This window comes from Schistocerca piceifrons, chromosome 3 (genome assembly GCF_021461385.2).
Source record: "Schistocerca piceifrons isolate TAMUIC-IGC-003096 chromosome 3, iqSchPice1.1, whole genome shotgun sequence".
NCBI classification, from domain to species: Eukaryota; Metazoa; Arthropoda; class Insecta; order Orthoptera; family Acrididae; genus Schistocerca; species Schistocerca piceifrons.
Window position 1 is genome coordinate 415,861,201 of NC_060140.1, and position 26,695 is coordinate 415,887,895.

The 26,695-nt window shown below is 38.8% G+C and overlaps 1 protein-coding gene across 2 annotated transcripts; it reads left to right on the plus strand.

Annotated features, from left to right (window-relative positions):
- Nucleotides 1-892: 892 nt before the first annotated feature.
- LOC124789924 (ubiquitin-fold modifier 1) lies at nucleotides 893-9,625 on the plus strand. Of its 2 annotated transcripts, XM_047257449.1 has the most exons (4): nucleotides 893-1,008; nucleotides 1,136-1,192; nucleotides 9,163-9,293; nucleotides 9,376-9,625. In XM_047257449.1, exons 1-4 carry the CDS (start codon nucleotides 1,004-1,006, stop codon nucleotides 9,465-9,467), a joined length of 285 nt encoding a protein of 94 aa, XP_047113405.1. In that variant the 5' UTR covers nucleotides 893-1,003; the 3' UTR covers nucleotides 9,468-9,625. The 2 variants fall into 2 exon arrangements, with proteins under 2 accessions (XP_047113405.1, XP_047113404.1); XM_047257448.1 differs by lacking the exons at nucleotides 9,163-9,293; nucleotides 9,376-9,625 and adding an exon at nucleotides 8,014-9,154 and having other exon boundaries at nucleotides 933-1,008.
- Nucleotides 9,626-26,695: the final 17,070 nt, after the last annotated feature.

Sequence of the window (26,695 nt, forward strand, 5' to 3'; positions counted from 1 at the left end):
AAGAAAAAATATTACCAGAAAATTTATTATTATAAACGCCAGAAAAAGTTTACAAAATCATTTATGTGGAGTACACTGCTCTGTGATAGTTGACTCTGCTTGGATTGGAAAGGAATCAACTTTAAGCCGCTAAAATGTGGACATGGCGATAAATGATAAGAATGAGCTGGACAGAAAGAAAACCCAACAAGAAAGTCTTAAGGAAAGTCAAGGAAGAGAAAAACTTTAAAGGAAATGGAAAAGAGAAACAAATTTTTGGGCCTGTCATCAGACTCAACACATTCATTGTTAACATTCTTGTAGGAAAATTTCTGGAAAGAAAGGAAAGGGACGGTCTAGCACGAAGTATATGGAAGACACTGAGGAGAGGATAAGATGCGACAATTGCATGGAACGGCAAAGAACAGCCAATGTCACAAGAGTGTGGGTCATCGACAGTTTAGAATATGTATGTACGTATGCAATGTCGGATCTTATTCCATTTCAAAAAGTTCAGTTGTCAGTAAAGATACTTTAATGAACTTGGGCAATGGTGACTGTACAATTCTTACCAACAGGTACAAGTGACAACAGCGGCACCCAGAAATGCGGGAAATTGCTTTCAAACGGGTGACTCCTGTTTCCCCTTTGCACCGCTTTCTGTATCGGTCACCAGTCCTCACACTACGATATGTTTGCGAGTTTATAATGAACGTAGACAAATCGCAGCTTGTGGCTCGGCCGCCCTTGCCACAAACGATCTATATAAATACACAGACATATATTTTATATATTTGAAATTATCGCAGCCACGTACCTCTCGTGATGTATGTACAAATAAAGGCATACGGTTTATAAAACATAAAATGATACCACTTTGCCCGGCCATAATGATCAACGACATTAATTGTATCAGAGATCTTAGTTGCGTTTGCGTTAGCGGCGTGCAAGTACTTAAATTGTCAAAGTGCATGTTTGGCGTTATTGTTTGGTGTATAGTTTCGTTTATTTTGTGAAAGAAGCTATGGCGTGAGTAAATCTGTGTACAGAAAACAGTCGAGGATATGTCAGAGATAAAAGAGTAATGTGTTTTGCACGTTAAAAGTTCTAACATGCATAACATATTGAAGTAACACGACCATATTTCACTTTTCAGGTCTAAAGTAACATTCAAGATTACTCTTACATCAGATCCCAAACTACCATTTAAAGTGTAAGTTTCGAAACATTAGTATCACAAGTAATTAGTTTAAGCATTGTACCCAGAGAAGATGACAGTAGTCTTGACAGCAGTAGGGGCGCATTTTGTGCCTATGCAAGAACAACCCGTTTGTTGTAAGACGTCTGCCAGAACCATGATTTCGACAGTACAACAAAAAGATTTCTTTGTGAGTTTACTTCAGTGGAAGTATTTGTAAAAGTCAGTACAAAGACAAGGATCACGAAAATGTATTACATGTAACAAACAATGTTTGAGTGCTGTGAGACATGGAGCTATTCAGGAAAATATTACTTGTAACTTATCAATAGGAAATGTGGTGGAGAGAAACATGCAGATATCAAAATACTACGTTTGTGTCATTAGCAACAGTGTGTATTATTACACTTGGACTTTTGGCCGACTTGACGTCTGCTAGGTGACTATTGTAGCCTTATGTTTTTATTCGTGCAAATTTAATCCCATTTATGAAGTAATTTTTGATGCTTCTTTTAATGAGAACATCATACACTTTAGTAGGACTTGGATTATAGAAAGAGTAGCACCACAGAAAATATTTCCCTACAAGATTACGGTGAAAGTTAACTGCTGTGATCATGAAGTGAAAAAAAAGAAAGATACCTTAACTGGCTTGTTAGACTTTTTTAGTGTTCACTGTCACAGACAACATGTTTGTAGTGTTTCAGTACAGCTTGTTTAAAGTTTGAGCAGTGGTGTGCCCAGCTTTTTGTGGAAACTAATACTAATTAATACAAAATCTGCGTGCCACCATATGGTGCATGGTTTAGGATACATTATACAATTGCTGGTCATGCCCCTTTGCTATTCCACTGGAAAAAGGTGCAAGGGGTTAATGACTCTCTATATGCTTCCATATGAGACCTTATTTTTCTTATCTCACTTTCTTGAATTGCGTGTCACAAATGCTGGTTCTCTGAACTTTCTCAATAATGTTTTGCGAAAAGCACAGCTCCTCTTCAGGGATTCCCACCAGAGTTAACATAGAAGTTCCCTAATACTCACATGTTGCTCAAACTTACTGGTAACAAATCAGTCAACACGCACCTTAATTGCTTTGATGTCTTCCTTTAAACTGACCTGATGGGGTCCCAAAGACATGAGCAGTAAGCAAAAATTGGTTACACAAGTGTTTTGTACACAGATGACCTACACTTTCCTATAATTGTTCCAGGAAACTGAAATTGACCGTTCGAGCTTCCATGGTCATTCCATTTCGTGTTGCTTTGCAACATCACGACTTGGTATTTGATATGGCACATCACTAATACTGTATTTGATCACTATAGGATTATTTTTCCTATTAATGTAGGTGCCATTCATCGTACTGAATAAAATTTTTTTCAGTCATCCTGTACCATGCAACAATTCCTTAAAGATGGCACTGCCTTGCAAACTACAGCTTCATCAGCAAACAAATTCAGTTTGCTGCTCACCCCAACTCTGAGAGTGTTTATATATGTAGAGAAAATGAGCAGCCCCATCACACTTGCCTGGGTCATTCCTGACAATAGCTTTATCTGCAGTGAACACTTGCCAGACAGGGTAATGTACTAGGTTCTGTTACTTAGTCTTCGGGCCACTCGTGTATATGAGGACCTATTCTGTATGCTCAAATCTTTAACAGTCTGCAATATTGGAAAGGCAGTCTCATATTTCTGCATACACTGTGACATGAGCCTCAGACTCTGGCAAGTGGTGTATCAGTTTTGACAAAACTAGATGATTTAGGAGTGGACTTGGAAGTATGTCTGAGGAAGTTGGTGCACCATTTAGCGCTTCAGATGCAAAATGGTAATAGCATCTTCTCACAGAGATGTACACAAACAAAATTATAGTTCCTATACTTAATTCCTTGTAAAACTGTCATATTCATTTTGGCGGTGCACTTGCATTGTCGTGCATGAAGTAACTGTTGATTGTTTTGTTAGTCCTTCAAAAAATAGGCTGCATTATGGTGTTCATATGTATCAGCAATTAGGGTCTTGTGGAAAAAGTTCATGAGCCTTCTGCAAATGCAGCCATGCTTAATCACAGAATCAGAGCATTTCAGGATCATATTTTGTATGTTGACAGATTCCAATTGCCAGCTGGACAAGGTCATAGAGAAATACTATTTGAATTTAGCAGTCAGTGCACTTTGGTTGCTTTGTAAAATTTCAGATTAATGATATCGGTGGGTGTAATGCGGGACATGAAATACTGCACCAACAATCAGCAGTGTATTGTAGCCCTCTGTTGTGCGAGGCTGAGGTGGTTGATACAATATGGCTTGTAAGTAGTGTGTGCAGTGTAGTTTCTAAGGCAAGAAGAGAAAGGCCAGATGGACACTGAGTATAGGGAAATACGGAAGCGTCCGATCCCGCCCGTGTGCTTTGACCCCTGACGTCACAAATATGGCGGAAACGAGCATAAACCACGATTCCAATATGGCGCATATTAAGTCGGTATGTACACATGAGGACGAAAATACTTCGAAAATGAAACACACACACTTTCCACAAAAAGCCTAATGACACTAACGGGACAAGCGCGGGAAATGGGATATTTTTGGGTGGGGGCAAACTAAATATAAACAAATTTAGACACCCACTCCCATACAAAACCACACAAAACGACGAAAAAAAAAACGACATCACAAAACTCCCCAAATACCACTAAACACAATCGGACACTTCCCTTGACCTATATAGCTCAACAGCAGCTCCCGGTCCCATAAATTAGGATCAAACACTTCCCTTGGCCTATATAGCTCAAAAACATCTCCCGATAGCAATATCAACATACACAGCCACACATTGGGATCGAATACTTCCCTTGACCTGCACACTGTTAATTTAATCCGACATATCCATTCCTGAACAAAAACAACAACTGATTAATTTTACTAAAATTACCACATGATGTACAGCGAACAACACTAAATTAACCTTCACACAAAATCGTTAACTCACTGAAACGAATTCCACTACAAACACAGATACACCCGAAAAATTCTGGATAATGAGCAAAAGCAAACTGAGCCCATTACACCACACAAACGAAAACCCTGAACATACCATCAGAGAGCACAACAAACCACAACGTGACGACATCTACAAACACGCCACACTCACAAACCAAACTCCACACCGTCATGACGTCACACATGACAACACCCTTACGTCACGGGTCAAAGCCGACGCGCGGGATCGGACGCTTCTGTCGACCCGAGTATAGTAATGCATTAAAAAATAGAAGCAAAGGAAAACAGTATTGGGTTATGGGACGGAAGAAAACCAAGCGGGCAAAATCAAACAGTGGAAAAGACAGGATGGAATGTAACACTATTCTGAAAAGTATAGTTGCTACTTGCCTTATGGTGGAGATGCTGAGTTGCAGATAGGAACAAAGTTCACTTTGTGACAGTCTTTTTGTTGTGCCTATCGACAACTCAGCATCTCCACCATGTAGTGAGTAGCAACTATCCTTTTCATAATATTGTTACAGCCCATCCTGGATTTTCCATTGTTTGTAATGTTTCACTTGGATTTGGGAAAATCTGTGAGCAGATACTGCTGACACACCCATTGAAGTGCTAAATGGCGTAGTGATTTTCTTGGTCTTGTTTCCTAACTCATCTAGTTTAGCTAAAATCGATAAGCCACTGACATAAATGTCAATTTTAAAATAAATAAAATTGCATCAGGCTTTTAAATAGTTCGATACTGGCCTCCTTTCAGTTTCTACATAGGCCTACCTACTCCACACAAGGCCCACAAAACGTGTTTTACAGAACTCTTGCAGTAGCTACACCTCTCCCCCTCACACTTTCTCTACTGTGCCTCAATCTGAGATTCTGGTTTCTTTTTCCCAGTTCTTTTATACTCTGTGTTTTATTGTGCTGCCCTTATTAACTACCTTATCATGGGTCACTCTATAATGCACATTCCTGTTGGGGGGGGGGGGGGGGGGGGGAGGAACACACCTCTTGCTTCTGCTGTGCCTCTTCATGTTCATAATGATTGTCCTGCTTTGCTCTGATTGCATTGCATTGCATGCATTTGTGGTAAAAGTACACTAAAGGTGCACCACAGCTTTTTTGTTTTGTGCTACTGCTGGTAATGATTCACATGACTGGAAGTGCAAACGTGGTGAATCGCAAGTCAGATGTGATTCATAAATGAAGTTAACTTTTATTTTATTTCACTCGCAGCAATTTAAGCTGTGCAACCTAACCACAACCTCAGAAATCCTTACATGTTTGGAAAAAACCATGAACTGTTTGTGACAACCAAGATTATAAGACTGAGTGGTTTTCATAGGCTCCTGTACACTGTCCCTTGATTGGCCTTAAACAATGATAAAGAATTGCCAACAGCAGTACCCAAAAGAAGAGCTGCGTTGTACTATACATGCGCTGTAGACCTTGTGCAGTGTTTCCCCCAAATTCTGTGTTTAGCTGATTGCTGTTCATTTCTGCAACTGTCAGCACCTATTTAAGCTTTTTCTGTGATTGGTATATTTCAATCATGTCGTTTATTTCACTTGTGCCCATTTGGTTACCAAAATGTGTTAAGAATTTTTTAGTTATAAACTCTAGCATGTTTCACCACTAATGAAATCTGTGTAGACATTATGCCCAGTTGTATCTGTGAATATATATTTTTTGTGTCTTATGTGAGATTGGAATATGTGTAATTAAATGTAATCCACAATATCAGGAAGGGGGGCCATCTATAGCAGGGGTATTTGGCTGTTCATTGTTAAACAAAGAAATTCTTTAGTACCAGTTATAAAACTTGCATCCTCTGCAGTACTCACATAAAGTACACATCAGTTACCTATCTTTTCATTTAGCATCGCAGCTAGAATGAATATCAGAGTTATGTGTAAAATCGGGATAGACATCAAGGGAGAAGATGGAAATATATGAGCTAGGACAGCTTGTGCACATATTGGTAAATTTACTGATAGGTATATAGAGAAACTAATGTTATTTCATCTTGGGTTCAGGACTGAGAGACAGTGTCTGGTTGCTGAAATATAGTAATACTGTACCAACAGCCATTATTTTGGTTTATGTATGGCAGCTGCAGTGTAGTGTGCTAATGTTGGATTCAATCTGCACTAGCACACTGATTAAGTGGGTCAGTGCTTTTTAATTAAATCATGGGAGGAGGTAGGTGAATGAATGTTTTTTATTATATAGAATGTGTGATTCTATTATGAATAAACATTAATCCACCTATCTTCTCTTATGATTTAATTAAAAGAACATTGATCCACTTGCTCATTGTGCTCATGCAGATCAGTTGTGCATAGCCAACATTCACACACTATGCATAGGGATGTGCTGCTGCTGCCTTAAGTAAAATTTAACCTGTTATTTTGATTGTTTCATTACACAACCAGTTTCAGTGCTCCACTCATGTCAATTGTCAGGTCTGTCCCGTGAATGACACCAAGTACCAATTGTGCATGCATAAGGCATGGTATCAATTATCGCATGTGGTTCTGCAGATATTTGAATTTCATGAGCATGTGTGCTCTTCACACATGTGACAGCAAGTTTTTGTTGTCCTCCCATAGAAAGCTGCACATGGTTGCATCGACAGTGGTATATGACATTGCTTTTTGGTAAGTGACCTTGACACTCTGGGATAGGGTATGCTTTGGCACAACAGAAATACGTGTTTGGTGTACACTTGATGCAGCCCCTCTCCCCACAGTTAAATTCATAATTGTCACTGTTTTGTATAATTTCATTGTCTGCACATTTTATACCCGTTATATAGGTTTTCGTCGTACAACATGGTTTTATTAGAGGTTCCCCGGTGTTGCCTGTCCCCCTCACTCACACACTGTAATTCGATCTTCTGGTGCACATACTTCCTACTATTCCTTTTTTCACTTGCAGCAGTTATACTTCTGGTGTAGTGTCTTTCACTCCCACCCCCTTCCTCCACTCCAACTCAATGCCTTGGTAGCATAGTGGGTAATTGTCAGACAACATAACCGTAGGTCTGCCGTTTGTGTCACCAGTTAGTGCTAGGATTTCTTTTTCCTGCCACTCATTCCTTCTTTCATCTGTGCCAATTATTTGTGTGTGTTTTTGGAACATCCCTAGAAAAGAACTGTTCACCCCAAACTTCAAATTGGTGACATCTATAACTTAACATTTTATTCCTGTTTATTTGCCAAATTTCACAGTTTCCACATTCATTACCGACAGATGGCTTCATTATTAAGACACTTGACCCATGTTTGAGAGGAGTGTTAAGTAAATCAGTGGCCACCCAGATCTAAGTTTTCTGTGGTATCCCCTGTATTGTGTAAACGGCGATTGCTGGAATGGTTTCCTTTAATAAGCCTCACAGATTTCCTTCCATATCCTTGTAAAATACAAATACATGCTCCATCTCATAATGGCCTCGCTTTTGGCTACGTGTTGAACTTTGATCTTCATTCCTTCCTCAGCTGTCACTTGTATATATAAAAAGAGTGATTAGGATTTGACTTATGTCTTATTCAGTTATTGGTGTGGACATGTTGTGCACTGTGTGAATCATGATCCATGGCAAACAATATATGCTCCTGGAAAATTAGATTATTTTGTTGGATATGACACATTGAATGATGCAGAACAATTTGTGATTGTTTAGTCATATTTACATAATACTTTCAGTGGAGAGTGGATTTGTGTTTAAAACAAATCATTATGCTTTGGGTTACTGCTTTGAAGTAAGGGTGGGAAATATTTGAAATTTATGTATACAGCAATATACAAAAGTATTTTTTCTCTGTTTGTTTATCAGATAAGAAGATTGCGAAGAATTTTGATGGCAGCTAAATGACTCAGCTTATGATTTAGAATATAAATAAGATATGGAGGAAGATGAAGCGGAACCTGTTCTTCATCATATTGACAAATTTCTTGTCTTGTGCGAAGAAACTTCATGGATAGAATCTGCAACAGAAACTGCTGTAAAATATTCTTTCAAACTGGCTCAGTCTTTGGAAATGCTTTATTTGAAAATGAATTCAAATGGTACTGCAAGCAAGTTTGAAGAGCAGTTAATTAATTGGTGGAATAAAAAAAATAGACATGTTCCATTTACATTCAGTTTCTTTGAGGGAGCTAGTGACAAGTTATTAATATCTTTCCTTTCCAAAGTGAATGCAGATCCACACATAATATTTACTGCCATAGACACATATATTGATTACTGTGGAATGAGTAGATTTGAAACTACAGTCCAAACTTTGCTGTCAGAAAGGGTCTGTGAAAGAATAGTTATGCATTTGCTGTCTTTGAAAAATTGTGACGCATATGTGCTGAAAGATTTTGAGTTTATACTTATGTCAATGTGGACAAATAATCTTCTGCATGGGAAAACAGAAAGAGTTGCACAGTCAGCCAGCAAAGTAATTTCTGATGAAATTTATGTTCCATGTTTGTTCAAACTGCTGACTCTGAAAGAAAAGGATGAAAGTAATGCCAATGTTAAAAAAATTATCCTAGAGAGAATACTTTTAACATTAAAGCAGGGATCAGGCCCAGAATTGGTATTATGGAAGAAGGTGCTTACAGCAGTTGATGAAAGAACTGTGGTACTTGTGTCAGAAAGTTATCCTGAGTTTCTTTCAACTTTCCTAGAGTTTGTGACAGATGTTGGGAAAAACATGAGATGGGAAGTTCCATATTTTCTTAAACATGGAATTGTTAAATGGGCTTCATCAGACTCAAAAGCTTCACTATCAGATGAGGAATTCAATATGGTTGTCAAAATACTAAAATCTCTTTCCAGTTCTGAAATCATAGGTTACCGTATATTTGCATGGTTGGATGATTTAGTGTGTAAATCAGATTTCCCATGGAGAGATGTACGTTGTATGTGTGTTTCTAAGAACTAAATTTGAAACACATTTTATTATTTCATACATAAGTTGCAATGTTGCCACAGATTGAGTGTTCCTGAAAACACACCATTCACAGCAGTTTTGAAATTTGCTGCAGAAGAATTTAAAGTTCCACCTGCAACGTCTGCTATTATCACAGATGATGGGATTGGAATTAATCCACAGCAGACTGCTGGTAAGAGTATTATCAATGTTGTGTTGTAATAGTTTCTTTGAAGATATTATTTAAGGAAAAATAATTACTTGATGTGTTGCAGGCAATGTTTTTCTGAAACACGGATCAGAGCTGCGACTTATACCACGGGATCGGGTTGGCTCAGATTGTGCTGTGTGGCAAAATACCCGATAACAGCATTTAAAATTTGAACTATGTTATTAATTGTACGGTTTATAATTATCATGGTTGTTTATGTGTACATTTTAAAAGTATGTTTATAAGAAATTTGTACAGCTGTTGTTCGTTGTATTTGTCACAGAATTAAAAGTAATTCTTATATAAAATAAAAACATGCTGCTTTTATTGATGCATTGATTGCTCAGTGCAGATAATCCTCACAAAGGATGCAACAAACAAAGAACCATTTGAAAACAATGATTTAGTATTGCCATAATAATTTAATGCAGATATTTAGCACTTGTTATTTTATGAATCACAAATATTACTTAGTAATTGTATGAAACCATTTGTATATTAGTTGTACAATCTGTATTTACAACTCTCAGATGACTTATAAATGAAAATTAAAAACAGTTCCTAAACTTTTGCATAAATGAAATGAAATGATAACTGCAAAACACTACAAAAAATGGGAAAGGCAAGTGCTAAAGAAAGATTTAATATTTTGAGGTCGCACACAAACTTTTTCTTCAGTATTGGAAGTTGTGTACTGCTTATAACAATCCTGTGGTGGAATGGCTCATTCTGAACTGAATGAAACTTAGCCAATCACGGAATATATTCTTTCTTGTGAGACAACTGAGGTTGGACTGGTAAGAAATTTGTATCTCTCTGAAAAAAGTTTTCAGTTATTTGACGAACTGACAAGAATGATTGGTGATGCCATCACAAGCAAAGTTATAGTAATGTAGTTAGCAATTTCTCTTCAAATTTTGGCTATTATATTGAGAATGGGAAAATTTTTAATTGATTATTAAATTTTTTTGCCATTTGTTACCTCTTCTTCTGTCTGAAATTGTTCAAAGTAAATGAGACCAACCTTAAACCATTCATTTCAGTTTTCTTCTAACACCTTGTAGGAGTAAATATCCCACTTTCTTAGCAATTTTGTGTCTTACCAATCAGAAAGGGGCTCCTTTTATCATGACTTCTTCTCATCATGACCCACTTTTCAATGTAAGTTGCAATGTAAACACATATCGCACATAAATTACAGCAAAGGGAAGGAAATGTGATGCTTCTGATCAAGGTATTAGCTTAAAAACAAGTATAAACCTTTTAAGTCAACCACTGCATCTGAATGACCAAGTATCTTGCCTTGCTTGTATCTGTCTGATGTATCATACTCTAGATACAGTAAGGTTTCTGCATTATGCCTTTGAGTTTTGTATTTTAAGATGCCAGTTACCAAAGCTAGCTATGTTGGATATTTACAGTGGGGCTGTAAACCTGCGTCTCGTTGAATGGTCTGTGTTTACGAACTCTCATATTGAGGTCCTAGATTAGATGCCTGGCAGTTCTCCAGGACAATAGATAAGCAGATTTAAGTGGTCGTTTAACTCTGGTTTTGAGTGCAAACATTAGTGACGCAGAGTGCTGCTCATATGAAAGTGCAATACTGTGAGGATGAAACAGCAGTCAGTTGGCAGGGTAGTGTTCTATAGACAGATTGAGCTGAGAAGTCAGGAAAGCATAGCAGTGCTGTAATTACAAAAAGTGTTTAACATTAGTACTTTTTAAGTAGTTGCTGCAAGTAAAATGAAATTATTAAAATATTTTTGCTTGAACAGAAGCCATTATGTTTGTCCTCATTTTCAGTTGCAACATTTCTGTACATACTTTATAGGCTCACTGTGTCTCAACAAATCCATACATATTATAAAATTGGATGTACGTATATATGTGTTTATATGTATGTACCACATCTCCTCCAAACCCACTGGACCAGTGTCAGCAAAACTTGGTACACACATCTCTGTCTGGAAATCAATGCTGTGGGGGTAAGAACCACCTACTTATCAAAGGGGTGGGGGTGAAAAAGCCAGTATAGCCCACAACACACTAAACAGCCATTCTTTAGTCATCCAGTATTTGAGAATTTTACTCTCTGACAGCCCCCACAAAATGATGAAAGGAGAAAAGTTTATTGCTTACTACATTTTCACTGTTCAAGCAGTTAAACTGCTGCATGAAGTTTTTATTTATTACTTCTTTACTACTAACAACACATATTTCAGACAGTATTCACATATATCACGGAATTCACCAGCAAAATTATATCATTGTATGACACACAGTTCAGGAGATAAGATTTCATAAACATTGAAATGTGTGAAAAACTGCTGCAGCATCCATGATGTTTTAATTTATTACTTCTTTACTACTAACTCTATCCATAACACATTTCACAGACGGTAGCCATATATACCAGATGATGTACATGTGACTTTTTATCATTGCACAGCACTGATTTCAAGAGATATGCCATCATAAACATTAACTACACAGTGAAATTCACTAGTGATACAGGTGAAATATATATACAAATACATGTGAAATATGTTAAACGTGTGTGAAATATATTTTACATTTGGTGTGTACCTGACAAAGCCACAGGTAAAAAACTCATCCTAAACCCGTGGAATGATTTCAACAAATTTTGGAATAAGCTAGTTACAATCTGGAAAGAAATACTGCAGGGTAAGAGCCACTAGCATACTGTTCGAGTGAGCGTGATAATGTGGAGAGAGAAGAGGGAGAAGGAGATGGATAGTGAGGGGGAGAGAATGGACACAGAGGGGCTGAAGGATGAGATGGATTGGGGGGGGGGGGGGGATGGACTAATATAAGACGAATAAATACATACCCAGGTAACGCTGGGTGCTCAGCTCATCATAATATAAAATTTGAAATGTTTTCAATAGCAGTATCTTAACCCTTTCGTGATTTTTACTCATTTTTTAGAATTTATTAAGGTACCTCAGCTGTTACAGTCTTATCTGGGTCAGAATTACAAATATGCCTTTGAATAATTTTTAACTTGAACAATTCTCTCGAAAAAAGAAAAAGTGGAATGCATACGTCCCATTGATCATTTCTGGAACTGATTTTCCTCACAATGAAGTTACTACAAATTAGTGTAAAATTTATGAACAAGGCTTATTTGCACTAGTATTTAACATTAATGTATTGGAAATTAAATGTAACTCATTTTTTGCCAATATGCAAACATGTGGTATACGTTATTATTTCCAACAAAAAATACATTTTGCTACTTAGTGAATATTTCTTACATTGCGTGAAATTTTGGAAAGCAAGGTGAAATACAAAGTGGCACATTACAGGATGAACAAACATATTTTGTTCGTTTTTCAGTGTCTTTTGTGCTGCAAAACCTACACCACCTCTTGGTCTTTTGCTCCTTGGGAATATGAGACCCGACATTCATAAGCCTTACTTCCTGTGGCACTGCAGTGACACATCTTTTGCTAGAACGGAAAGCTGGTGATGGGCCCTTCTTCATTTTTGATGAAAATCCATTTATCAACTGCCTTGCTAGTCTCATTCGAAATGACAGCTGGTTTGCGTTTCGTCTTGACAGTCAAAATAGTACATAAGAGTTGACAATGGCTAAGTCAACAAAAAATAAAGTAGTCGGTGCCACCATTTTAGTGATCACCTGCCAACCATATACCTTTCTTGTAGCTGTTCAAAATGATCTACTCCACCCATAGTACTATTATAAACATGTACTACTTCAGGACATTAAATGCTGATTGTGGATCCATCTTTCAATTTTCTTTTGATGAATAAATCATCTTTAGGATTATGTGCAGTGGAAAGGAGACAGACTGCTTTGCTACCTTGCCACTTAACAGCAGCACCAACACCATATTTGATAGCAAATGTAAACTCTCCACGGTTTAGACTTGGTAATTTACTCGCCAAGAACGGAGGTAGGCCTTTTCTGTTTCCTCTGACGGTACCACAGCTATAAAGCCCCCGTTTTCTCAGTTCCTTCATTAGTCTAAATGTTGAAAAGAAATGATCAAAAACCACAGTTCTATTGGAATTAAAAAATAGTTTACAGAGTTCTAGCACTACTCTTTCACACATTTGGCAATCTTTGAATTCCCCTCTACTGGCAGCAGATTTACCTGTGTAGACATCAAAATTTGAAATAAAACCTGTGTTTGCATCAGCAAGGCACCAAATTTTGTAACCTCTTTTTACAGGTTTCATGGGCATGTGCTTTTTCAGGCTTGTTTTTCCTTTGAATGCAACCGTGGACTGATCAACCGCAAGTGAAGTAGAAGGGTGATATACTTTCAAACAGTTTTTGTTTAGGGCTGAGATAAGTGGTCTGATTTTGTACGTGTCATAACCAGGATCATTTGTTGCTGGCTGAAACAAATTATCATTTCAGTGAAGGTTCTCTATTATTTTCTTATAGCGAGCAAGTGTCATAACATTCGATACTGCATTTACATTTAGATATGGGTCTGAGCTCCAGTAACTGGCTGCTTCAGGTAATTGATGAATACCCATTACTAAGATCATACCCAGAAAAGCTTTTAGTTCCTGAACTGTGAGTTCCCTCCACTGTGCACTATTCTTCTGTTTGGCATACAAATTTATTTGAAAGCAGATCTGTTGCATCATCGAATCGTCAAATAATTTTTCAAAATACACAAGTTCATTGTCTGCCAAAGCAAAGTTTACTGTTGGTTTTGGGTCGAACACTGAGGGTAAATTTAGTTCTTCAACGTGAGTTACATCATCATCCCAGTGAGAATCTGTAAATTCACCAGTTTCATCATCTTGCTCACAATTCACTCCACTTTCACTCGCAACACTGATGTTTTCATCTATCAACGAATCTAGTTGAGCATCGTTGTTGACAATCTGTTACATATAATTGTGTGTCCATGTTTCTAATGGTGTGCTTGGAGTAGACAAATGATCATGAGACGAAAAAATCTCCTCTAGGTCATCATCATCAGCTTCAATGTCTGATTCTTCTGGATTACCTGGCAGTGAAAATAAAAAATCCAGGATCTCGCTGTCTCACAGCTTCTGCATAAAGTAACAATAATATGTCTTAGTTCTAAACCACATACCGTACTTTTACTAGCACAAAATTTTACAGAAAAAAGCTGTTTCTCTGAAATATAAGTCCTACAACATCCTAACATAAAGGAACTATAGGGTCACACAATGGTTACTGGGATACATGTGTCCCACTGATTGTAACTACACTAAAAAAATATTTTATAAGTAAAATACGTTTTAGAAAGTGTAGTTGTCATTTGTAAATATCTAAGAAATTAAAAATAGCAAAAATACTTACTTCAGACATTTTTAGTAGTCAGAATACGCCGACAACTGTCTCGAGACACAAGAAATTCAAGTTTTGGCGCGGAAACTCACGCGACTACGCACTGCAACAGTCACAGCCTTCTATAGACTCAGAATTTCAGTGCCTCGATTTTTTCCGAGTTGAGAAGAGCTGCCAACAGATGGCAGGACTTAGCAGAAATATGCAGCTCGCTTCCCAGTGTTTTAAATAAGGCCCAAAATTAGTGGGACATAAGTGTCCCAGCAACCACGAAAGGGTTAACTCTTGCAGGAAATAGCATGTTCTTAGATTTCCATGGTAGAGTTTGCACAGGATACGGAGGCCAATGCACAGTGACCTGTTTTCATCCAAAGCACTGAGTGAGTTCATTCATTTGTTCAGAAGGGGAGGCCAACAGGATTGGTTGGTTGGCTTGGGGGAGAGGATCAAACAGTGAGGTCATTGGAACCGTCAGATTATGGAAGGATGAGGAAGGAAGGAAGTCGGCCATGCCCTTTCAAAGGAACTAGCGGAGCATTTGCCTGAAGCGATTTGGGGAAATCATGGAAAACCTAAATTAGGATAGCCAGACACAGGTTTGAACCATCATCCTCCCGAATGCGAGTCCATTGTGGCCAACAGTGTCTGGCACCTATTGGCTGGTCAGTGACGTCAAAATCAAGGGGCATGCCCTTCAGTATTTCTCAAATGATTTTACAAAAACTAGTCCATAAAAAAAATTCATTTTTGCATTACTTGTAACTTGATATGTCAGGTTCATGATGTGTCCATCATTTCGTTAATGGTCATAGTCATTGTGATAGTTACATGGCAGTAACACACTGCGCGATATTTGAAAAATTTTGCAATGAAAAATGGGGGTCACTATAATTTTGCTTTTGGAGTATATTAAGTAATATTTTCCTGGTATGAAATTTAGTTAAAATGTCAGATTTTTCTTTAGACTTGGGTGGAGGTATCTACCGGCCACCAAATCTCGAGAAAATTTATCTGATGTAACGCATTCATTTGCGACCGTGCCATACCAGCGATAAAGTATCCACAGAATTCTTCATATTTCATAAAGGATTTGAGATATTGAATTATGATTTTGGCAAATGACAGCACACAAAGAGGGCAGTATTTTGCCATATGTTTATTATGCAAAAATTCATTATCTACTGTGTTATTCCACCAACTACAGACTTTTTTAATGAAAAAAATTAATTTTTAAGGGCCATTGATAGCTGTTGAAACAAGAAATGCTGTGGGTTTGGGCAGAACGTAACTGAAGACATTATATGTTTACTTTGTACCAGGCATATGCTTTTCAATAAGCTACTGACCTTACATTTTCTCAGTTCCTCACTTAATAAGCCACTGTTTCAAAATTCACTTCCTGTTGCATCTGCACAACAAGGTAGTGAGGTGACTCTGTAAACTCCACTGTGTTTTGGCAAAAGAAGCATATTTCAATATGGTAACAAGAGAAATGTGTAGGTGTTGCTCAAAATATGCTTCTCTGAAAGTTACAAATGGTTAACAACCCAAGTGAAAATAAATTGCTGTATTTTCAGCAGAATTCTTTGTAGATGCTAACGAAAGCAGGGATGACAGGTCTTTTTGAATGGTCACCATGAAAGTGTGGCCGTGGAGCAGTTCCACTTAATTTATAAAAAAAACATGCACTACCCCTCCATCCAGCACTTGGCATTTCCCCTACAGCATCTGCCCTTAACCACCACCACTATCGCTCTTCCATTGCATGCCCTGCTGACTCCGCAATCTACAGGCCACGGTATTCTGCAGGACTCTGCCTATCATTTTCATATTTTCATGATGTTGATGCAGTACCACCAACGTAGGAAACCAGCAATAGTTCTACTATTGGCTGCAAGGAAAGTAGTCCTGCAGCTATGTTGAAGTGTAACATGCTATTTTAAAAAGTTTTTCTGTTCCATGATGTTTTGTGATCACAGTTGAATGATGTCGACATCTTGCCATAATATTTTGCCTGACAGCCATTTAGCCATCTTCAAGTGAGTTTCATGTAAAATTTTCCTGAAAAGAATTTCCCTGTGACTCAGCATCTCCACTGTATGGTGAGTAGCAACTTTCCATTTCACAATATTGTTACAGTCTATCGTGGATTTTCCATTGTTTGATTTCTCCAGAAGATTTCGTAAATGTTGTAGGAACTACCGGGACAAGCAGTTTAAGAGAGAAATGAAAGTATTATGCTGAAAAAGCAACCCATTCAGTTCAATCAATCACTGCCACCCATGTCTCATTCTGAAATTAAGAAAATTATATATACTCTTAAAAATAAAAGCTCATTTACATTTGGTGGTATCTCCAACACAATACCAATGAGTTGTCCCATATAGAAGCACTGTCTTTTCTGAGGTACATAATGCATAACTAACACAAGGCATTTTTCCAGAGGCAGTAATGTGCCATTGGGAAACACCTCTGTAAAAAAGATGATAGAGATTTCAATAACTGCTAACCCACTTTAGTGCTGACATATTCTGTAATCTTTGAGGTGATGTACTGGCTATTTGACCAACAATAATATCCTTAGTAAATCACGATTTGAATTTTAAAAGAGTTGCTCAATTGAGAATACCATTTACAAATGTACTTGCCAAATTTTACAAACATAAAATAACAAAATAGCAGTGATTAGTATTTTCATTGCTCAAAAACATGCTGTAAGAATAATACATACTCACCCATGATCCCCTTCTAGACATCTGTTTCAAATTTTTTTAATTTCTTACTGTTGCCTCACTGTATATGTAATCCCTTTGGAAGTTTGTTTTAAATAACCCACTACTGTTCATAATGAACAATGATGTATGTAATTACAATACCAGAAGAAAAAAATTCATTATTACCCATTAAGTTTGACTTCAGCACAAGAAGGGGTGCACAATGCTGCAACAGAAATTTTTTTATCACTTACCCAATGATATAACATTTCTGACATACATCAAAGTTGAATTTGAAAACCCGAAAAAAGTTAAATGGTCAGTGTGTAGTCATATCTACATATGGATATATCATTATAGTTGATCTCTCGAATGATCCATGGAACATAAAATTAACAAACTGTGGCATGCAGCACTTACATAATTCGACACTAGGATTGTGATATATACACTCAGTGCAAGAATACTCATTATGGGAGAGAATGGAACTAACACTTTTGGTTATCATCAAAGGTGTAGCTGTAATTTGAGAAAAATACAGAAAAATTTATGATGGCACCATTCAAAATTTACATCATGTCTGAACATAGTTTAATTATACAGCACAATCACACATATTTCTGTGATCTCTCAGATTTCTCAGCGTGATTGCTTAATAATGAGCTTCCGGGTGTTGGAAACAACAACTTGGCTGAACACCAGGAAGCTCACTACATATTTATTTGTAATGAAATTACTGTTTTAGCAGGCATCAGTGAACCTGTGATAATAAAATACAGGCCATGATTCAATCCCACCCCTGCAGCAACCATGTAGTCAACAACACTTCTAGGAGAGCATTCAGCTGTGATACAGATTGGTGATTCACATAGTAGATTGAACTTAATCCTTTTTGCCTGAGACCTGACATATGACAGACCGACAAGAGAATGCCTTCACTAACAGGACCGTCATACGACTAACCAAAGAAGCATACTGTCACAATGAAAGGAAACAAAATTTTTAATCTATTCAGTGTCATCAACATAGAGTTATAAAATGTAATCCAATCAGTCACCTTCCCCCCCCCCCCCCCCCCCTTTTATTTCTTTGTTTCCTAATGACATGTTTTGAGTGAGTAATATACACTGAAGAGCAAAAAAACTGGTACACCTGCGTAATATCGTGTAGGGCCCCCATGAGCATTCAGAAGTGCTGCGACACAATATGGCATGGATTCGACTAATGTCTGAAATAATGCTGGAGGGAATTGACACCATGAAACCTGTTGTTGTTGTGGTCTTCAGTCCTGAGACTGGTTTGATGCAGCTCTCCATGCAACTCTATCCTGCGCAAGCTTTTTCATCTCCCAGTACCTACTGCAACCTACATCCTTCTGAATCTGCTTAGTGTATTCATCTCTTGGTCTCCCTCTACGATTTTTACCCTCCACGCTGCCCTCCAATACTAAATTGGTGATCCCTTGATGCCTCAGAACATGTCCTACCAACCGATCCCTTCTTCTGGTCAAGTTGTGCCACAAACTTCTCTTCTCCCCAATCCTATTCAATACTTCCTCATTAGTTATGTGATCTACCCATCTAATCTTCAGCATTCTTCTGTAGCACCACATTTCGAAAGCTTCTATTCTCTTCTTGTCCAAACTATTTATCGTCCATGTTTCACTTCCATACATGGCTACACTCCATACGAATACTTTCAGAAATGACTTCCTGACACTTAAATCAATACTGGATGTTAACAAATTTCTCTTCTTCAGAAACGCTTTCCTTGCCATTGCCAGCCTACATTTTATATCCTCTCTACTTCGACCATCATCAGTTATTTTGCTCCCCAAATAGCAAAACTCCTTTACTACTTTAAGTGCCTCATTTCCTAATCTAATTCCCTCAGCATCACCCAACTTAATTAGACTACATTCCATTATCCTTGTTTTGCTTTTGTTGATGTTCATCTTATATCCTCCTTTCAAGACACTGTCCATTCCATTCAACTGCTCTTCCAAGTCCTTTGCTGTCTCTGACAGAATTACAATGCAGGGTCCATGTATTCATGAGGTTGACTCCATACCTGTACACATCCATCAGCTCAATACAATTTGAAACGAGATTTGTCCGACCAGGCAATATGTTTCCAGTCATCAACAGTCAAATGTTGGTGTTGATGGGCCCAGGTGAGGGCTGGCCATAAAACCGTAAGAGTACGAGGGGTTGGAGATCTCTTCTGAACAGCATGTTGCCAGGTATCACAGATATGCTCAATAATGTTCATGTCTGGGGAGTTTGGTGGCCAGCAGGAGTGTTTAAACTCAGAATTGTTTTTCTGGAGCCACTCTGTAGCAATTCTGGATGTGTGGAGTGTCACATTTTCCTGGTGGAATTGCCAAAATCTGTCGGAATGCACAATGGCCATGAACAGATGCAAGTGATCAGACAGAATGCTTATGTATATGTCACCTGTCAGAGTCATATCTAGACATATCGGGGCTCCAAAAGCCCATATCAGTGGTATTTTGTTGAATGGTTCGCATGCTGACACTTGTTGATGGCCCATCATTGAAATCTATAGCAATTTGCAGAAGGGTTGTACTTCTGCCACATTGAATGATTCTTTTCCGTCATTGTTGGTCACATTCTTGCAGGATATGGCCACAGCAAAGTCGGAGATTTGATGTTTTACCAGATTCCTGACATTCGCGGTGGTCGTAAGCGAAAATCCCCACTTCATTGCTACCTCGATGATGCTGTGTCCCGTCGCTCGTGCACCGACTATAATACCACGTGCAAACTCACTCAAATCTTGATAACCTGGCATCGCAGCAGCAGTAACCAATCTAACAACTGCGCCAAACACTTGTTGTCTTATGCAGGTGTTGCCGACCACAGTGCCATATTCTGCCTGTTTACATATCTCTGTATTTGAATACATGTACCTATACCAGTTTCTTCAGTGCTTCAGTGTATAAACAGATTTTTATTGAAATGATCAATTTTGCCAATATTTGTTAATTTTTCATCTGTTTCTAGACTGTCAGTTGAGAATGAAATAAAACAATAAAATTATAGTATACTAGAATGTACAAACAGATAATGATGATACATATAACTTAATACCAATAATAATACATTTAAAAATGTGGCCCTACAACCCATCACATAATATGGAAATTTTTTAAGAAATTGTTGCTTGTTACTGCTTTCCACACACCAGTACTGAATAATTATTGATCTTGGAGGTAAAGTTGTCATTGCTAGTATTTGTGGTTCATTTATCATTCAGTGATGTGCTGATCTATTTAATTTGTGCGGACAGTTGTTATATCAGGTGTAAACTAGATTGATGTGAGTTGTACTTTTGAATACACTGTCTGACAAAAGAAGTGAAGCACCCAGAAGACGTGGCTGAATTTCAAAGTAATTTCATAATGTACGCACCGTCGGTGGGTATGTAAATGATTAAGAGTTGTAGATCCCTGTGACAGGTAGAACAGTCACCAGAGTGCATAACTGTTGTTTGTGTTTAGTGTTGTTATCAGGCTAGGTGGGGCACACAAGTGCCATGAACAGAGTCAATGTTGAGTGATCACTGTGAAGGACACAAGGATGCCATGTACTCTTGTGAGACAGGGTTTTCAGCACTCGGCAGAGCCTCGTTGTGGGTCTCCATTTGGCAAGGTGCTCGAATTGTGCGATATCCATATTTATGGGGCATTAGGATGTGACAGCAGCCTGAGGTTGGACTGCATAAGAATTTGAGGCCAAGCATAATGTCATCAAGGTTCCAGTCAATCACAGGGGATGATTGCTGTGTTGTGTACCAAGTATATTTATTGTAACCCCCTTCACATAAGCACCTGCCATCTGAGAACAAGTAGTGGACTCCCTACAACATTCTGTGACATTCCACACCAGTGGTTGGAGACTAGCAGCTGCTGGAGTAGGGGAATTATTGTCCCATGTATAGGCTACCCTTAACATCACAACACAAATGGCTATGTTTCAGAGTGGTGCTTTGACTGGAAGGCTTCTGATGAATTGCATTTCTGCATTACCCTGAATGACTGTTGTTGGCAAGTACAGCGGAAATCAGGGGAGAGGTCCAATTTGTCCAATGTTTTGGAGAGGTGCAGCAGTATTATTGATTTGGGAGCCATCAGGCATGACTTCAGATCACAGCTGGTAGTGATTGATGGAACTTTGATGACACAACAGTTCATCGTGCCACAGTTTAAGTTAAAAAGAGGTCATTTGATAGCACACATCCTGATGCTTCAAGGAATAGTCCAGAAAAGTAACACTGGTATACAGTTCCTTCCTTCCTCATTGTAATTGCAAAACTTTTTGATTTTCATGATTCATTGTGTGGCACACATTTGCTCTCAGTTTGGTTACCTCTGTTCTGGAAGACTGGCTTTTTTTAGTACTTTATTTTCGGAGGTGTTCATGCTACCTGAAGACTCTCCCAGCTGAATGTAGCAGCTGAAAGTTGTAAAAGTTTATACAGCAGGGTCCAGTTTTGTCCTATAAGATATCAGGGATTTCTTCTATCCACTTGACAGAGCAAGTTTAAGATAGCTAAAATTCGGCTAGGCACATAAAAAGCACACCATGAAAATTATGCTGTTATGAACATCCATACCTACAGCTGCAGATGTAGAAATGCATTGCTGCTCAGCTGTTACCAGTGATTAATGTCATCAGACTGTCCAATATATCAGCATCAGCTCTAATAACCATTACAGGTATTGTACAGTGTGTTTAAAACAAAAAAGAAGATCCCATGTTCTTACAGGGGATATCACTCATCAAAATTAGAAGAAAAGGTCTTACACTCCCTAAATAAATACTTGTCAAGATATGTGCCATTCTGTACTATGATTGCCATTTCTGTTGAGATAAAAGGTGGTGGTCAATTTGGTTACCACTTATACTTGCACATCCTTCGGCGCTCATCCTCTAAGAATCACAAACTCATGCGAACACACTTGGTTGTCTTCAGATTTCATCACATGCATGAGAAGGGCACACTCCAGTAACATGAGCATCATCTTGATGGGCATGTAATACATGCCTTTTGATATATCTGTTGCGAGAAATCAAAGGGATTAAGGTCAAGTGAACGGGGAAGCCATGCTACTGGATCTCATCAATCAATCCATCGGTCAGTAAACGTTTGTGGTATATGTTAATTACTGTCATACGAGGTATAGCAAATGATTTGGTATCCTATTATACTTAAACCACACCTGTTGTTTTTCTGAAAAGGCTACTTTTTCTGACAGTGAAGGTAATTTCTTGCACAGAAATTGCTGGTAAACAGCACCTGTTAAAATTCCAGTGAAGTATTTGCTCACACATTGGTATTAAAGCTAACCTGATGTCTTGCTTCCAAGATCAAATGAGGATTTTAGTGCCCCATCTACAAATCTGTTGGCAGAGCTATCATATGTCATGGTGGTCTTGTGACCCAAGAACTCACATGTACTATAAGTGGTGTGAATAAAGAGATTGGCACGTTATTTTGGATTCAGCAGTGTCATCCCCCCTTCCCCACATCCAGGCTGACCAGCCTTCGTCATTATTCTGCCAGGTGGATTTAATCTGGGCCAGGACACCTACCCAAATCTTGGAAGCAGTGTGCTAACATGTTCAGTGATCTGGGTAGGACTGCCCAATAAGGATTACTTTGATTATTTATTGCCAGACTACCATCAGGTGACTGCCCTTCATCAGCAGCATCTGCATTACAGAAGACAGAATGTCTTTCAAAATAAGTTCATGTATAGTGTTTCATGTTACTTAATGTGAATGTTACTTTTTCATATTATTTAAGTTCCTTTATATACCAGTTTCATTACACATGCCACAGACATCTGCCCATAGGAGTCATATAGGTATCTAATTATATTACAGTTTTAATCAGTATATTAATTTTGGACATGATGGGTTTGTCACGGGTGATGTGCTTCACAATATCTCTAAACAAAGAAATGTATTTCAACAGTAAAGATTTATGAGAACATTGGTCAAATTTTCAATGATTTTTTTTTCATCGAAAATAGTAAACTGAATGAGTAGTCCTACATATTGACAAAGTCAACATTTAAGTTATATTCTCACTCAGAATGACATCTATGGTTATCAATGTGCAGTTAAGAATTTGAGTTACCTGACACAAGAAATTAAAGATGTCCACATTGCAGAGAACATAAAACTTATTTCCTTAGATGTCAGTCCACCCCCAGTAGCAGAGTGGTCAGCGCGACAGACTGTCAATCCAAAGGGCCCGGGTTCGATTCCCGGCTGGGTCGGAGATTTTCTCCGCTCAGGGACTGGGGGTTGTGTTGTCCTAATCATCATCATTTCATCCCCATCGCAGTGGCGTCAAATCGAAAGACTTGCAACAGGCGAGCGGTCTACCCGACGGGAGGCCCTCGTCACACGACATTTTTTCCTTAGATGTCACCTACATACACACTAGCATACCAGGCGAACGGAAGCAGCCTTTTTTTTGCGGATCGCCATTAGTTAAAACTCTAGGCGATCTGCCGAGCCCTAGCGGCGGCCGAGCGAAACTCATTCGAGGTCACCCGCCAATATGGCGGCGCACACAGCAGTGGCGTCAAATCGAAAGACTTGCAACAGGTGAGCGGTCTACCCGACGGGAGGCCCTCGTCACACGACATTTTTTCCTTAGATGTCACCTACATACACACTAGCATACCAGGTGATGAAGCCATTGAAATTATTAATCATAATTTACATACACATGGCAAAATGAGTGCAATAGAAATAGAATAAATTATTATTTTACTAAAATTAGTGCTCTCCTATAACTACTTCAGATTCAACAACCTACACAAGGAAACAGTTTAGCAATGGGAAATTATCTTGCTGTTTCACTAGCTGATGTCAGGGTTGCCACAAGTTGGAAGTCGGGAAATTTCAAACATGTCAGAGAAACCATGAAAATATCAGAAAAACTTGAAAAAGACACTGGAAAGATCTTGTTTTTGTCTCAGTAGATGAAATGGTTTATTTACTGAAAGATCATGCCTCATCACTGGCTGGACGCCGCTTCCCTGCTCCTTTATTCTTACTGCTTGTCCTCTTCCTAACACTCCCCTTAGCTTGCAGTCAGTGCTGACACCAGTTCTTGCCACTAGGCTAGCAGCTGCCGATGAGAGGCAGGGAGGCATGAGGAGTGGTTTGTTTGGATCTGATTCTCAGAGATTGTTGATACAGTGGCTGGAGACAGTGGTCATTTGTGCATGAGTCGTGTCTGAGTGAGTGTATAAATGTGTGTGCACTCGTTTTCTGACAATGGCTGTGGCTGAAAATTTAGTTGTGAGAGTGTGGTTGTCTTTTCTACATGTCTGTCTGCAGATCAGCGATCATTTTTATGGTGAGTTGCTACCTATCCTCATTAGTACTGATTCTGAGGGTATTTGCACAAATTGTCTGTTGCATGGATTGATCGCTGCAGTCTCATTTCATCAACACGGTGCTTGTGACACGTGAATAGTTGGCCACATGAATGGACTTCCACGACAGGCCAAAACCACAGGCAAAAACCTGTATCTCTAATGGATGGAGCCTGCCGATCTGAAGCCTACTGTTTCACACTAATGTGCAAGCCCTGCCCGTCGGATCTAGTCTCACCGATCTACCCGCATGCTGGGTCTGCTTGTGTGCGGCATAATGTGGCAGACTTTCACGGTTTATCCATGGACCTAGGACTATGGTGCTCCTTGGCAGGCCGGAGGCCACAAGTGATGGCTTTCAGGAACTGCAACTGTCTCAGCATAAGTACATCGTACAGTACGGCATTTTGTAGTCATTTTATTTCTTCTAGTACATTTTGGCACCTTGAAAGTAGTTTATATATTAGAATGTATGGACGATAAGAAGAAGAAAATTGTGGCAGTTGCTGGCAGTTTGCACACTGTACAGGGTGAAGCGAAATTCATGCACTCCGGCTTTGCAGTACGACTTCTCATGTGCCAGAGATTAAAAAATGTCTCTCACAAAATTTTGTCTGGCGAGTGTATCCGGCAGAAAAAGGATGTTAAAGAGTGGCAATCTGGCAACACTGTAACCACATATATGGTAACTACCCTTGTCAGCACACACTAGTTGTGCTGTACTGTTGGTGCAGTGGATAGAATTTTGGGCTAACATGCAGGAGGTCGATGGTTCGATCCTGGGTTTGAGGCATATGTTTCTTATTTGGTAAATGTAGTGCAGGTGGTATGGTATCTGGCATCTCAATCGTCAACAGCGATTGCAGCAGGTCCTGTACTAAACATTTGTACTTAACATACTACAGTCATAGAAATGGAAGATTGGTGAGCTTTGAAAGAAGTCCTTTCCACTTTGTGGGTGTGAATTTATTTGCACCAGATGCAAAACCGGTTTTCTTTGTACCCTCCTCCAGTGGCCCCATAGATTAGTACTAACTATTATTCTTGTCTTGTTGAGGTCCACCACATTTCATTAGGGCCTTATGTTCCAATTGAACTAGCAACATGCTTTGCGAATAATGTCCAAACTTGGTTACTATTTGTATGTGTTATCACCATGGTCCCACTAATTATGCCTTTCAATGTTGTGGGATTGTGGATCATGTCTATTACCATTAGGGAAAGAGTGTAACTTGAAACCGAACATTTACAATTAGCGGTGTCGGATGAATCGTGCAGAATTCAGAGGGGTAATGCGTATTAGGTGGAACAGGGTGCAGGACTGACAGCATGTTTATACTGTATGCACTGTCCACCAGACAGGGACCAGTTGCGAGCATAGTATCATGCCCATGACAGACTCCTATGTACATGCATGCAAATATCAAATTTTTTCATTGTAAACCTCTAAACCAGTGTGGCAGACGCATGGCATATACAAACGATGAATATGTGGATATGCTTCTGGTCCTTGATGCATCTGACAACCGGGCTGGAGTTGTCACTTGTGAATACACTGCTAGATATCCTCATTGACGCCATCCACATAAAAGTGTGTTTCGCTGTCTGGAGCTGTGCCTTCGGGAGTCAGGTTCTCTCCTTCCACCATCGCATGACAAAGGTCATCCACGGACTCACAGTACTCCAGCTACTGAGGAAGCTATTCTTGAGGTTATAGACCAAGAACCTCAATGAAGTACACATAGTGTAGTAAGGCAGCTGTGTATCTCACAACACACAGTTGTTAACATGCTGCATGAGCATGGGATGCACCACTATCATTATGGTTTCATGCAACACCTACACCCTGCAGATCACCATCAGCAGATGCAATTCTGTGAATGGTTCCAACGACAACAGGAAGCCAATGATGACTTCGTAAACA

Coding starts and splice junctions, on each gene's coding strand:
- LOC124789924 (XM_047257448.1), top strand. CDS start 8,084: ATGGAGGAAGATGAAGCGGAACCTGTTCTTCATCATATTGACAAATTT.